The 15,089-nt window shown below is 41.9% G+C and overlaps 1 protein-coding gene across 2 annotated transcripts in view; it reads left to right on the top strand.

The window, feature by feature from the left end:
• Positions 1 to 15,089, top strand: part of SASH1 (SAM and SH3 domain containing 1) — a 213,625-nt gene that overhangs the window by 181,907 nt on the left and 16,629 nt on the right. For both annotated transcript variants that reach the window (XM_017889951.1, XM_017889952.1), the window contains 6 exons: positions 4,610 to 4,684; positions 6,751 to 6,894; positions 10,799 to 10,934; positions 12,067 to 12,236; positions 13,026 to 13,235; positions 13,995 to 14,145. In XM_017889951.1, the coding sequence (XP_017745440.1) occupies positions 4,610 to 4,684; positions 6,751 to 6,894; positions 10,799 to 10,934; positions 12,067 to 12,236; positions 13,026 to 13,235; positions 13,995 to 14,145 (886 nt within the window). The remainder of the gene's footprint in view (positions 1 to 4,609; positions 4,685 to 6,750; positions 6,895 to 10,798; positions 10,935 to 12,066; positions 12,237 to 13,025; positions 13,236 to 13,994; positions 14,146 to 15,089) is intronic.

The raw sequence follows: 15,089 nt of genomic DNA, 5'->3' as shown, positions 1-15,089 counted from the left end.
GGCTCATGGAAAAACTGCCATCATCACAGTCACCAATTCGGTGATTTGAAAACATTATAAAGCACATTTATATTGTTAGTAGAGGCAAGCAGAAAGTTGGTAAATCTAACAACAAAATGGGAGCCTTTTGTTTTACTTAAGTCTATTCAATGTTCTTATCTTTATAAACAAATCGACATTTGGAAATGCCTTCCCCTAGCCTATAGATTCTTCTGTACTCAGCAAGGAATGAAGTACTCACTTTGAAAGAATAGGGGATGTTTTTCACTTTTAATACTGGCTGATCAGAGACCTAGTAAGATTTATTTTCAAGGCATGATTTACTTTGAACTTCAGAATATAGAATTTTTCCTTCTGAAATTCCCACCTAACTTTTAGTTTGCACAGTGGCCCATATAAAATGGTGCAAAATGAGGAAATAGAGCTCTTGGCCCTCTGTCACCTGGCACCTTGCTTGATCTGCTCAGGACAGTTGGCTGTGGGCCCTTTTAAAGATCTGAAAGAGTAGAGTATCCTTCAATAGTGGTTTTCCCAGGGGGCCTTCACATTCATGAACAGGATGTTCTTCCCCAGACGATTAGTGCAATTTAAATTCATTCAGTCGGGTTCTGCTTTTGTGAAAGTAAAGACGGATTGGTCAATGCCATTCTTAAAACGACATTCTCTGTTGTAAAAGAATCGTTAGGTCCTTCCTAGCCCCTGGATTTTCCAAGTATTTCCACGTGTTGACTTCCTCCCTAGATCTTATTTTCTGTCCTTTCATATTCGTGTAATTCTTGCAATACTTTTAATACTGCTAGTATGTAGCGGGAACTTTTCTTCTGTTTCTTTCTGTATCATGGCAACAGTTTTTCATTGGTTGAGGTTTTGCTTTAGAATAACAATTCTCTTTCTCGCTCATTCAGCCTCTGGTTTGCTCTGACTCACAGATATTTTGAAAAATAACCAGTCTTAGTTTTATGTATTTATTTTTTACTTTCAGAAGTTTTCTGCCCAGTTCGTCTGCTCTTGTACCTTTTGACATGACCTTGATAGAACAGACCCACTTCTTCTGTTAATTGATGACTCACCTCTGAGTTTACATCATGTAATACTGAGAATTTTCCCAATTTGAGCACCTTGAATTGTTGATGTGCCTCTCATGTTACTTATTGTCGGATTCATACTATAACTCCATGAGGGCCTTGTCTCTAGAAGTTATATTTCTGGGATTTGTGCTAGTTAGCGTTGTGGACCAGGGATTAATTCTTCACTGACATTGAGTATAGACATCTGGCCAAGCTCATTTCCAGGCACCACCCCCACCTAACGTGCTGTTGTGTAATCTCTCCAGGTACCACCCCCACCTAACATGCTGTTGTGTAATCCCTATCTCAGTTATCAGTCTGAAGCTGAGTATTTTTAAAATACTGTGAGCCTGAGACACTAATGGACAGTTTCAACACTTGTAAAACTATGTGTTCAATAGGAAGTTATATATTTGCATATTCCTTTTCTTGTAGTACAGTTGTACAATCAAAATTTAACTTTCTAATTATCCAGAGAATGTAAGAGGAAATAAGCATTCTATCTTACAATAGAAATAACTTTTTTAAAAGGGACTAATTTTATTTCTTTGCTAGATTTATTTAAAAGTTATTTTCCATTCTCCTTGTCAGGTATTTCTTTCATTTTATCTAAAAGTTTCCTTTATTCTTCAACTTCAATCTCTTTGTCTTTCAAAATGCCATATTTGCTTGATGAAACCTCAGGGAAATGATAATGCTTTGTATTCACTGGAAGTGGTCACTTGTCTTGTATTTTATTTGGTCATTCAATTTTTGTTTGAGGGAACAGACATGCATGACATTTTGCAATTTTGTACATTTTTAAATTCAACCCCAAAACATGTGTTTCCAACTGCATGACCATTCCATTGACTAGCCCTCCTCATCCCAAGCATCTATCTAAAGTGTTTTTATAATTATCAGTATAGGAGGTGTATGAACTAAAACAACTTCATTTAGTCGTCCTTTATTTAGGTCATCAACGTCAAAGGCTGGTTGATATACTGATTTATTTTTTATGAGTCTCTTTACAGACCGTTTTCTCTTTTGAAGGAATGCTGTTAAAGAACTACTTGATCTTATAGAAAAAGCTAGAAATTAATTCAAGCAATCTTTATTGTTATATTCTTTGTCACTCCTCCACTGTTAAAAAGAATCAATTCCAGATATCTTAGTCTATCATTGGAAGAGGTTTCAGTTGGTAGTTAAGAAAACTAGTCCATTCTTTAAGTTTTTCATTTTAGAAATAAAGGCATACAATAGGCATATGAAAACTTAAATGAGATTCTAATTTATTGCAGTCATAGTTTCCACATAAATTCTTTCACAGTTATTTCATATGCATCAGAAATAACTTGGGCTCCAACATTGCAGTAGATGCTGTAGTTTAAAGCAGGGACATGCAAAACCATACAATAATGAGGCATCTGGGCGCCATACCGTGTCTGTGAAGCCCTGAGTCACAGGAAAGAAACTAGAATAAAATCACTGCTTTTGCAAGAAGGAGGAAATGTACATGGCATTATAAGCTGGAAAGAGAAAGTTAATGTTAAAAATTAGCCTTGAGAGGTGGTCATAGCATTGCTTACCCAGTTAGGTGATTTGGTGAATATATTTGTGTAGAAAGGTTTTTCTCTTTCTATAGAATAGATATAGGTCCAGTTAAGTTGACGATAAAAGAAATCACATTGCTCATTGATATTTAATGTAGAATTAGGATAATGTCTATTAGAAAATAAATCGGTAGTAGATTATTTAAAACAGCAGCAGCAGCACTGGTGAAGAAGAACAGCTCTGAGTCATCCTGATGTCGGTTGTCATGAAATGCTTTCCTTATCTCTTGGCCTTCCCCTGTACCCCAATGGCCATCTCTCACTTTGTGGCCTATTCCTGGTATGCTCCGATTTTATAGTTGAACTCCCAGATTAGATTGTAAGGCCCAGAACAAAGCTCCACCTCTGCATTTGCATATTTATAATGTTAACTAAGCCTCAACTTCAATATAACAGCTGCCAGGATGACTACCACATTCTCAGTACAGCCTTAATGAAAAGTAATGGAAGAAACCAGCATTTCGTAGTGTCTGCCTTGTGCCAGGCAGTGCGCTAGAAGGCTTCAAACATGATATAAGTATTATTTTAATAATGAATCTAAAGCTCAGAGAGTGTAAGTACTTTACCTGAGATCACACAGCAAGTAAGTGGCAGAACCAGGATTTGTGTCTAGATTTTGTGATTTCAAAACCTAGACATTTTCCTTCTAGGATGTTTCTACTTTATCGATTCAGTTAATTTTATATATATATATATTTTTTTTTTAAATAAATAAGTAATGCTTATAGTATATTAGGTTGGTGCAAAAGTAATCAAAGTTTTGCCATTGAAAAAATGGCAAAACCGCAATTATTTTGCACCAATCAAATACATTGTACTTTTCTGTTCATTTCTTCCATTTAATAGCTGTTCATTAGACTTCTCTGAGAAGCTGGTAATACAAAATATTGAACCCTGAATCTACAATTAAACTTTCATTACTGATGTTTAAAAAAGATAATTAGTTGTAACATTAATGTGCGTTGCAGGGCGCAGGGTGGTCGCTCAGAGCCTTTTACTAGAAAAACAACAGTGAATTTGAACCAAGTTCTGCAAATACAAAAATCACTAAGATATAAGCTGTTCCATGAAAAAAGTTACCAGAAAAACAACAGTGAATTTGAACCAAGTTCTGCAAATACAAAAATCACTAAGATATAAGCAGTTCTGTGAAGTTTTGCAACCACCTAAAAGGATAATAAAGTGTTCATTGTTTATAACATCAGCATTTTTCCTATTGAAATTAAAGAGTGTGGTCAAAGACAGTCACCGATTCACCCGTTTTCTTTCTGGGCAAATGTGGCATCTTCATTCACCGAGAGAAAAGGGTCATCGTTACTTAACTTGGTCAGTTAGATGGGAAAGTTACCAGCGTTTTTGGCTAGCATGGGGAAGCAGTGAGTGAGTAATTCTCTTGGCCTGATTGGACAACTATAAACATAACCTTTCCCCCTCCTCTTCTCAGCGATTTAAAACTAAACAAAATGAAAGTCTGTTTGAAAAGCTTGCTGTTGGTGTCAGAGCCATGGGATTTTAGACCTGGGTTTTCAGGATGCCTGAGCACATGGATCCTCTAACACATATCCCTTCATTATCTCTACTGAATGTAGCTGATGTTAGGGGAAGTTCTGTGCTGGAGACAGGGAATCTCACAGCACTGGACTCATGGAGGGTTTTTTTGTTGTTGTTGTTGTTTAGGCTTTTTTTAAGCGGTTGGTTTTTGCATGTTAAGAGGATTCTAGACTTCTGGGGTAGGCAAAGTTCCAGTGGCCTGTGAAAGGGAAAAATGAGTGAAGTTTCCTTACGACATGACTCATGTGTTTTTTTCTCATCATTTCTCGTGTTCTACTTTCATCCTGTACACATATTTGTGATTCAGAGATGTCCTGCAAATGGGGACTGTTGGGTTGGTGCACCACCGGCTGGCTTAAGCATAACTGGAGTTTTTCTGCCCTGCCCTCTTTTCCACAGAGAACCTGCAGTTTTGGAGGATTTGACTTGACAAATCGCTCTCTGCACGTTGGCAGTAGTAATTCTGACCCAATGGTGAGTAGCGTCAGAGGAAAGCAAAAGATATGGATTCAGGCAATGAGGCTGACAATAGTTGACCATTGAGCATCTTTGAGAAATGATAGTGGGTACTGTTTTCCTTGGTAATCCTCAGTCACATTTAGAGAAAAGCTCTATTTCACTCACCTTACGGACTCCACCGTTCCACATGGAATGAATAATGACCACTCTCACTGCCGTCTCCTTCCCTGAGTAGCACAGTTCCTTTAGTGCCTTTGCTTCCGGTTTTCTTGAAGTAACAAATCCAGATAAGTCTGGCCTCTGTGGTCTGAGTCATTTTGCACATGGCCTTTTCTTCTTGCTAGTTTCTAGCACGTAACTACGACACATACATAGTGCCACGAAGTGAAGCCCTGTGGGTATGTGCTGGCATTTTGGAATACCAGTCTTATTATAGGCCCAGTATCTGGCCCTGCATGGCCTATACTAAGCCTAGGGTTTTGTGGTCTGGGGTGTCCTGGAGTGAACTTAGTCTCCGTGGGACCAAAGCAGACCAGACCCCTCAGGGATCTGGTGTCAGGCCCAGGTGTCTGCCCCCTCAGACCTGCTTTGCGGTCATAGTCCAGGGACAGGCCACCACAGTGGCACACAAGTTTTGTTCCCTAAAGTTTGCTTTCTCAGACCCCAAGGGTGAAAGTGAGTCTTTTTTTTTTTTTGAGACAGAGTCTCACTTTGTACCCAGACTGGAGTGCAGTGGCACAATCTTGTCTTATCTGCAATCTTGTCTCACTGCAACCTCTGTCCCAATGTAGCAGTTCTCCTGCCTCAGCCTCCCGAGTGGCTGGGATTACAGGCATATGCCACCATGCCTAGATAATTTCTGTATTTTTAGTAGAGATGGGGTTTCTCCATGTTGGCCAGGCTGGTCTTGAACTCCTGACCTTGTGATCCACCCGTCTTGGCCTCCCAAAGTGCTGGGATTACAGGCGTGAGCCACTGCGCCCGGCCTTTGGTGAGTCTTATATATAGTTTAGTTTGTCCTTTGCATTGTGTCATAAAACTGTAAAATGAAGATTTCATGTTTCATGTTTGTTATGATCATGTGTCAGCTAAAATACCCACCTGGGATGTATATGAAATGTTTTGAAAATTTCCTGGAAGAAATTTAAACTATTTTATTTGACTATCAAATTATATTGATTCTTAAGCCAATAGTTTTCTGCTGTCAATCTTTTTTAGAAATGAGAGAAAATATGATTTGTTTTCTTTCTCAGAGAAAAGTTCGTTTAAAAAAAAAAATGCAAACTAGAATGAGAGATTACCACAATCTAGTTTGTTAAGAGAGAAATGTACACACTGAGCGCTATAGTGATGGAAATCCAATCAGATGTTGCTCTTCTAATGAGTGAGCTTAACCATTTGTTCTAACCTCTTTCTCAGGGCAATTCAGTAGTATTATCCCTCTTCTCCCTCATTGCTCATTGCTGGGATTACATGAACATAGTAAATCACTCTTTTTTTTTTTTTTTTTTTGGAGACGGAGTCTCACTCTGTCGCCCAGGCTGGAGTGCAGTGACGTGATCTCGGCTCACTGCAAGCTCCGCCTCCTGGGTTCACGCCATTCTCTTGCCTCAGCCTCCTGAGTAGCTGCGACTACAGGCGCCCGCCACCATGCCCGGCTAATTTTTTGTATTTTTAATAGAGACGGGTTTCACTGTGTTAGTCAGGATGGTCTCGATCTCCTGACCTCGTGATCCACCCGCCTCGGCCTCCCAAAGGTAAATCACTCTTTACTGATGAAATGCAGTCCCCTTGGGTGTTAAAAATAGCGGGAAAAATGTAACCTGATAAGGATGTACTAAAAGTAAGTAAAATAAAACTGACTCACATACCACTGTAAGCAAACAAACAAAAGCCCTATAGTCAATAAGCTTTCATTTTTAATCAAAGAGATAAATAACAGCACAGAGTTAACACAAGAAAAACTTAAAGATCCTGAGGAATGCCCATATTTCTGAGAGCTAGGACAGTAATGGTTTAAATAATAAAACCTGTCCTTCATCTTTTGCGACCAACAATACTTGCAACATTTTGTTTTACAGGGTAAAGAAGGAGACTTTGTGTACAAAGAAGTCATCAAATCACCTACTGCCTCTCGCATCTCTCTTGGGAAAAAGGTGAAATCAGTGAAAGAGACGATGAGAAAGAGAATGTCTAAAAAATACAGCAGCTCTGTGTCTGAGCAGGTATGCAGCTACCTGGTAGAATGTTCCCTTGGTTCTTCCTGACAAGAAAAGCTGAGGATGGCCCACCTGAGATTTTAAATGGTGCTAAATATACATACTCCTTGGCATTAACCTGCTCCAAGTCCGTGCTTTATTTACATAGAGAAACATTGTATTCAGCACACATTTATTAAGCACTTTGGGCTGTTCAGCACCGTGCTTGGTGCTGGGGAATACAAAATATAGGACTTGCCTTCTGTGTACAGACAAGAGAAAGAGACATGTAAAGAAATGGTTACTCTTCAGTGCAATAGGCATTGTAAATTTGAATGCAAAGGAAGCATTTTATTTTCTAAACTATGCCTTGCTACAGAATGGATGTTACCTGAATCACACCTAAAACTTTTTTTTTTGAACAGCAGACTTGTCAATCATGGCATAAGTTGTTCTAGAAGCACATAGCCAGTCTAAGAAAGAAACTCGGAGTTCTTCCTGGGTACCAGACTTTGGTAATAATGTTTCAGAGCGGGGTGTTTTCCCTTATTTGCCCTATCTGTAGCCATGAAGAAAGGTATCACAGAATAAGTTTTTCCCCCCTAGATCTATAATTTTGTTGCTAGAAAAATGACTGTTTCTGTCTTAATTGCATGGGTGGAGGGAGTAAAGACAGTTGGAGAGCTGGACCTCAAGGTAATTATGACCATTCGATTTTCAAGACACTCTCTTCCGGCACCTGTACAGCATTCATTTTGTAACCTGTTGAAGTACCTGTGTATGAGCTGGTTGTCTGCTTGAAATATGTAGGTAATGCAGTTTATTTACCAAATAAAATCAGCGGTGAAAGCAGACATTTTTGCTCAGCTGCTGCTCTCTGGTGGGCACAGTGAGCTAAAACCAAGCATCGCCCCTATGCGAATGACACCACCACCAGCCTGCCACCCACCTCACTTGATTCAAACAATGCCTGCATGGCAGCTTCAGTTGATTACAGTGATTCTCATGGGGAAGGGGTGAGAGGGTATCATTTTGCTCCCCCAAGCACCCCAGGGCAATGTCTTTCAATGGTCAGACTGGGTTGAGATGAAGTGGAATGAATATTGCTGGCATCTAGAGCAGCAGTGCCCAGTCATTTTGCACCAGGGACTGGTTTTGTGGAAGGCAGTTTTTCCACAGAGCTGGGGTGGGTGGTGGTTTCAGGATGATTCATGTGCATTACATTTCTTGTTCACTTTATTTCTATTGTTATTACATTGTAATATATAATGAAGTAATTATACAACTCACCATAATGTAGAATCAGTGGGAGCCTGAGCTTGTTTTCCTGCAACTAGATGGTCCCATCTGGGGTGATGGGAGACAGTGACAGATCATCAGGCATTAGATTCTCATAAGGAGTCTGCAACTTAGATGCCTCATGTGCACAATTCACAATAGGATTCGTGCTCCTATGAGAATCTAATGCCACTGCCGATCTGATAAGAGGTGGAGCTCAGACAGTAATGCGAGTAATGGAGAGTGGCTGTAAAAACAGATCAAGCTTGGCCTACTCACCCGCCACTCACCTCCTGCTGTGTGGCCCACTTCTTAACAGGCCACAGACGGGTTCTGGTCCGTGGCCCGGGAGTTGCAGAATGCTGATCTAGAGGGTAGAGGCCAGGGACACTGCCAAACATCTTAGCATGGACAGGACAGTCCCCACAGCAAAGAACTGTCCATCCAAAATGATCAGTGCTCAGGCTCAGAAACCGTGGCTTATTAGACCTGCAGGAGATGTTGGACTGCCTTCAGTGCATCTTGTCCATGGTTGTTTTCTTTATTCTTTTCATTCTCTTGTCCCTGTGGATGAGGGAGTGATAGTGGTTCTATATTTCTTCCCAGCAATGAAGCAGTCAGCATGCTAGTGAAAGCATGATACTAATTTAAAGCATTTTATTAAGTTTGCTTTTCCCCCAAATTGAAACAGCCACTAAAACTCTTCAGCTTATGTTCAAAGAGGTTTTATGCTTTATGAATCATAAGCATACAATTTTAATATCATTTTGACATTTTTCAATAATTTTACTACCATATAGCAATCTTATGTGCTTAGTTCTATTTTTTTAAGGCAGTCATTTCACATAAGGAATCAAAGAAATAACTGATCATTATAAATTTTCTGTAAAGCAAAAATAATGGAAGGTTTTGTGTGTTTTTTTTTTTTGTTTTGTTTTGTTTTGTTTCGAGACAGAGTCTCACTCAGTTACCCAGGCTGGAGTGCAATGGTGTGGTCTTGGCTCACTGCAGCCTCTGCCTCCTGGGTTCAAGCGATTCTCCTGCCTCAGCCTCCCGAATAGCTGGGACTACAGGCGCGTGCCACCATACCTGGCTAATTATTGTATTTTTAGTAGAGATGGGGTTTCACTACGTTGGCCAGGCTGGTCTCGAACTCCTGATGTTGTGAGCCACCCACCTTGGCCTCCCAAAGTGCTGGGATTACAGGCATGAGCCACCGCGCCCACCTTGTGTGTTTTTTAATAAAAAGTTTTGAGTAAATATAGCAACCATTATGGCAGGGATATTTGTTTTCTCTGATACTGCTATATGCCCAGTACCTGGAATAGTGCCTGTTATTGTAGGTAATTAATAAACACGTGATTAATAAATTAATAATTTTAAAAAGCATTTGAAAATATATCAGAGATCCACATTTACTATTGCTGTTTTTCAAACTGCGTGCTTTTTTCAGAAGCATTACAGAAGATTTTGATGGGAAAAAAATCACTTATTTTATGATGCAGAAAGGAGGAATGAATTTTTTTTTTTTTTTTTTTAAGGAATTCATACTTTGGAGCTTCAGTAACTTCCTAATAATGTCAACTTTAGTTTTCTTTGTTATTTTTGAGGTCGCTTGCTCACTTTCCTCACACTGAAAGCACTAATGTGTGTTGGATCAGAAACTACTGTTGCTGATGTCCTCAGATGTTTATAGGGCCTGTGGAACTGTGTTAAGGCCCTTCTGATGATTCGGCAGCATGCAAATAGCAGGTTGCGTTTAGTTGGTTTTGTGCTCACGTGGCTGTGGCCATATGTAATATGCCAGAGACTTTTCTATTTTGGCAAGTAAACAATTCTCACTGCAAACTTTCTAAAGTGTGACATCGTGTATTGATATAGCACCATAAATCAAATAAGCATGCTATGCTCAAATGTGCAAATGAGGAGCCGCTGAGAGGGTAATACTTAGCTACCCAAAATGCAGAAAGTACTGCTGAGTCACTCCCATCAGGATTCTGGTCTGAAAGAGACTTCCCAGCTTTTTACTGACAGCACTTTAGAAAAGTGAAAGAAGCTAAGACTTTAGAGTGAGATATGGAAATTTTATTGTAGACTGGAAAATAGTATGTTTGCTGTATATTTGGGTTTTAATTTTGTATTTCTTTAGCCAATGCCAATAATTTGTATAAATAGAAACATAAGAATCTAGCCAATTTTTTCTCCCAAGGAGTATACTTTTTTAAAAGTGCAAATGTTTCCTATCCAGAGATTAAATATCCTCTGACTGCATTTCCAGGTATTCCATTAATCATAGATTGTACTTGATCTACATTTGAAGTCCAGCCTTGCTACTGGGCTTTTGTGTGTGCTGAGTCTCTAAGCCTTTATGTATTTAGTCTGTGTGGTAGATAGATTTTTTTTTCTTGGAGATTTCAAGAATATCTACTTGAGAATGAGAAATAATATTTGAGTGGTTAATAAATAGTAACATTGTCCATAACTTTAAAGTAAGCAAGGATATAGGTTTAAAAGGAGGAGAATATTGGTTGAGGAATCAAATATGAGTGTGGATTGATTTGATTGATTTCATTGAAGGCCAAGTCACTGAGAATTACAAAACAACACCTGTCCACTCTGATGAACTTCTTCATTTTGTTGAAACCCATGGCAGGATTCGGGCCTCGATGGAATGCCTGGCTCCCCTCCGCCTTCACAGCCTGACCCCGAACACTTGGACAAGCCCAAGCTCAAGGCCGGGGGTTCTGTAGAAAGTCTTCGCAGTTCTCTGAGTGGGCAGAGCTCCATGAGTAAGTCTAGTTTGTCATTGTAGATTATTTTCTTTGGAGTTAATATGTGACATATACTGAGCACTAGGTTCAGGCAATTTTAAGGTGAATAAGACCAAGTCCTGCCCTTCAGGTGCTGTTAGAGAACCAGACCTGCAAACTCTTGGACTCAGAGTCGTGTCTGTTTATTAGTAGACATGCAGCAGCAGCAGCCCAAAAGAGGAGGTGATGAATTTTGATCAGAGACAACAGGGAAAGCATCTCAGAAGAAGGATCTAGAGAGCAGGGGGAATAAGCCAGGGAGATAAGCACATGCAGGTGACCAGCAAAATAAAGGGAATGGGGAAGGGAGGGGATTTTATATGTGACTGATAAATTCGGGCCAATGGTAGTTGGAGTTGGCTGAATGGTATGAAGGAAAAGATCAACTTTTTATTTTATTTTATTTTTATTTTTTGAGATGGAGTCTTACTGTCTCCCAGGCTGGAATGCAGTGTTGTGATCTCAGGTCACTGCAACCTTTGCCTCCCTGGCTCAAGGGATCCTCCTTCTGCCTCAGCCTCCCGAGTAGCTGCACTACAGAGGCATGCCACCACACCCGGCTAATTTTGTTGCAGAGATGGGGTTTTGCCACGTAGCCCAGGCTGATGGAACTCCTGGACTCAAGCAGTCCGCCCACCTCGGCCTCCTAAAGTGTTGGGATTATAGGCGTGAGCCACCGTGCCCCGAGATCAAATTTAAGCCTACCACTAAGTTCTTACCCTTTGGGGCACATGATATGACCACTCTGAATTTGTTTCCTCATCTGTAAAATGGTTCAAAAGAGTGTGCATTACCACTGAGAGGTCACGAATGTTAAGAGCAGAGTCTAGTGACTGATCCTGCAGTGTCTTCCACATGGGAGCCTCGGTGCCACGTGGATTCCCAGGTCTTGAGGGTAACTTGCTGTGAGTCCCCTGTCCAGTGAGGAACTGAGGGATAACACTCGGAGAATTCATAACTGGTCCCTGCCCTGGTCCTGACAGAGGGTTGTGGCTCGATGCTTCCTTTCTCTGGGCCTTCGTTTCCTAATCTGCCTTACCTTCAATACCTTTCTGCTTTGCTGGGTGGGAAATCTGTATCTACCCTTGTTCTTCCTCTGTTTCCTGTACAGGTGGTCAAACAGTGAGCACCACTGATTCCTCAACCAGCAACCGGGAAAGCGTCAAGTCGGAAGATGGGGATGACGAAGAGCCGCCATACCGAGGCCCGTTCTGCGGGCGTGCCAGGGTGCACACTGACTTCACCCCCAGTCCCTATGACACAGACTCACTCAAGCTCAAGGTATCTCTCTCCCTGGCCTCAGAGCAGCTAACTGGGCTCTTCCTTTTCTCTAGGAGGCTTTCTTTCCTCACTGTTGAATGCTAGACTACTATGGTATAGACTGGACAGTATCTTGGCTACCTCGATCACTGGTCCCCTCTGTAGTGAAAAACAGAACAAGAACCAGCCAGCCCTCGAGGCAGAGGGAGGATCTCGTGTTAATCCCTGGGTTATCATCACTTCACCCCTCTGACCTCAGCTTCCCTCTAGAATTCCTATTGCACACCCTCCCTCTCCCCACCACCTCCTGCTCCACACACCTGGTTTCTATATTTTCTCCATCTGAAGAAAAATTTCTGCCTTCGGTGTGCTCAGAGATACCTTTATGGACAGATGGCGTTCCACAAAGTGTGTGCAGCCATGACAGGGCCAGAATTGACACTGGTTAGGACAGGTGGGAAGTGCCTTCTCCAAGAAGTGGGAGCCCTCTGAGGCAGGAAGGCGTACAGAGTGCCAGGTGGGCAGCCTGGCTGAGAGCACCAGGGGCACCCCAGGCACCCCTGGTTCTGCAGGGCAAGAGGGCGGAGGGGCTGTGACCAAGGGCCTGTGTGGAATTCTGTACACCTGTCTGGCCTCTGCTGAGCTCACAGTCACATCCTATGCGGGTCACTCAGAGGGGTGACTTGTGGGACCCCGATTCTGGCCTTCATGGCATCTTCACTTCTGCATGACCTGTGTATCTGACAGACTCATGATCTGTACATTCATGGAATATACCTAATGGAAAGATCTTTGCTCCCTGGGCCACAGAAAGGAGACATCATTGATATCATCAGCAAGCCGCCCATGGGGACCTGGATGGGGCTGCTGAACAACAAAGTCGGCACATTCAAGTTCATCTACGTGGATGTGCTCAGCGAGGACGAGGAGAAGCCCAAGCGCCCCACCAGGAGGCGGCGGAAAGGAAGACCGCCCCAGCCCAAGTCTGTGGAGGATCTCCTGGATCGGATTAACCTAAAAGTCAGTCGCTTAGGATTCTCGTCACACGCTACTACCTCAATGCCTTTTTCTCTCCTACACTGAGCAAGGGAGGGCATTTTTAGGGTAGGGTTGGGGCTGATCTGTGTGGTCCAGTAAGGGTGACTCGTTACTGTGATGAGCATCCATTCTACAGAAAGAGTTACCAGTTTTCTAACACTGCCCTTGACCTCAGCTATGGGTGATAGCATAAGTCCCAGATCAAACCTTGCTGCTGGAAGAGCTGTAGGCAGAAACTCCTGGCACCTTGATCACAGCTAGCTCCACAGGGGCCACGAGGAAACTCCGTGCCCACCTCCCCCCCACCATCACTCCCAGCATCTACTAGTGTGAGTCTGCAATGAGAGATTACGTTTCCTCTTTGCAAAACTCTTGATCCTGAGGAATTAAATGCTGGATTTTAATAGCTCTGTAAATGGAGGAGGCGTCTCCTCTGTTGTGGGCTCTGTGGAGGTAAAGGAATTAGCTCTTATCAAGAGTATAATTATAGTGCAAGCCTGCGGAATCCATCACAGCCTGCAATGTACATCTTCCTAACCCATGGTTAATAAAACACCCTGCTTGCCTACTAAGCCAGAGGACTGGGATGTTCAGGGTCCATTGCAAATGATACTTTCTCATCTTTTGATTAACATGAAGATGACTATGAGAACCGTGTGGGGGTTGCAGGCTAGTTGTTGGCGGTGATATCACGTGGCTGAGCTGGCTGACTCCCTTCTGTCTTCCTTCTCCCTCTCACAGGAGCACATGCCCACTTTCCTGTTCAATGGATATGAAGATTTGGACACCTTTAAGCTGCTGGAGGAGGAAGACTTGGATGAGTTAAATATCAGGGACCCGGAACACAGAGCTGTTCTCTTGACAGCGGTGGAGCTGTTACAAGAATATGACAGTAAGTCCCTGAACACACAGAGGTGTTCCCTGTGAGGTCCGCCACAGCAGGCCCCACGTATGCCGCCAGTATGTGCTTAGGTCCCTGGAGTCGCTTATTCTGTCCTCTTCTTTCACAAGCCAAGGTCAAATAGCACAAAGACATAAATTCCCAGGGCAGACGTGGGAACAAAAGAAAACCTCATGTGCCGCCGCTGCCTTTCCAGGCATGTTTCTAGGTGATAGTTGAAGAGGATTCTGTACCAAGTGTCTGCAAGAATGGAATTACAGTTTGGGTAGACTCCACTTGCAGTACTATTGAGATGTGCAGCCTCCAGCAGGCCACTGGGACAGCTGAGCACAAAAGTGACTGACCAGCTGGGAGGTTTTCGCCCAGCTAAGGATTGACTACTTCTCAGAGCACACAATGAGTTGTGTTCTTATTGAATAGACTGGTTAGTGAATAAATGAAATTCATCAGCTTTCGTTAAAGGAGGAGATGTCTCTCCGCAGTGAATATGTAGAGCAGAGAATTCCGTATCGATTGGCTTGCAAATTCCTAACCTAAATGACAGCTTATTTTTACAGCCTGTGAGCAGAATCATCAGTGAGCTCACAGCTTTTATGAAGTCTATTTGAATATACCATATCCTTTGCTCCACTGACTCAGTCTTATCTTGCTCTGTATTCTTCAATCTGCCATCAGAAATATTCCTGAAATAATTCATCTTAAAGGAGTATCCTTTCTAGTTACTGAATTCAAATGCGTTTTCCTTCAAGGACTCTGCTTCAGGGATATCAGTAGCTAATAGCATTTCTGTTGCTGAAAGACACACCAAAACCATGGTTAATGGTGGAAAAAAGAATTATACATTACTGAAATGTATCAGGCCTGAGAAATACAGAAGCAAGTGTCATTAGGTGAAATTCACTTCTGCTAAAAAAAAAAAAAAAAAAAAAAAAAAA

Source organism: Rhinopithecus bieti, unplaced genomic scaffold (genome assembly GCF_001698545.2).
Source record: "Rhinopithecus bieti isolate Rb0 unplaced genomic scaffold, ASM169854v2 scaffold_18644, whole genome shotgun sequence".
In the NCBI taxonomy this organism is placed as follows: domain Eukaryota; kingdom Metazoa; phylum Chordata; class Mammalia; order Primates; family Cercopithecidae; genus Rhinopithecus; species Rhinopithecus bieti.
The sequence above is the reverse complement of the archived record's forward strand: the minus strand, read 5'-3'. Positions and strand labels throughout refer to the sequence as shown.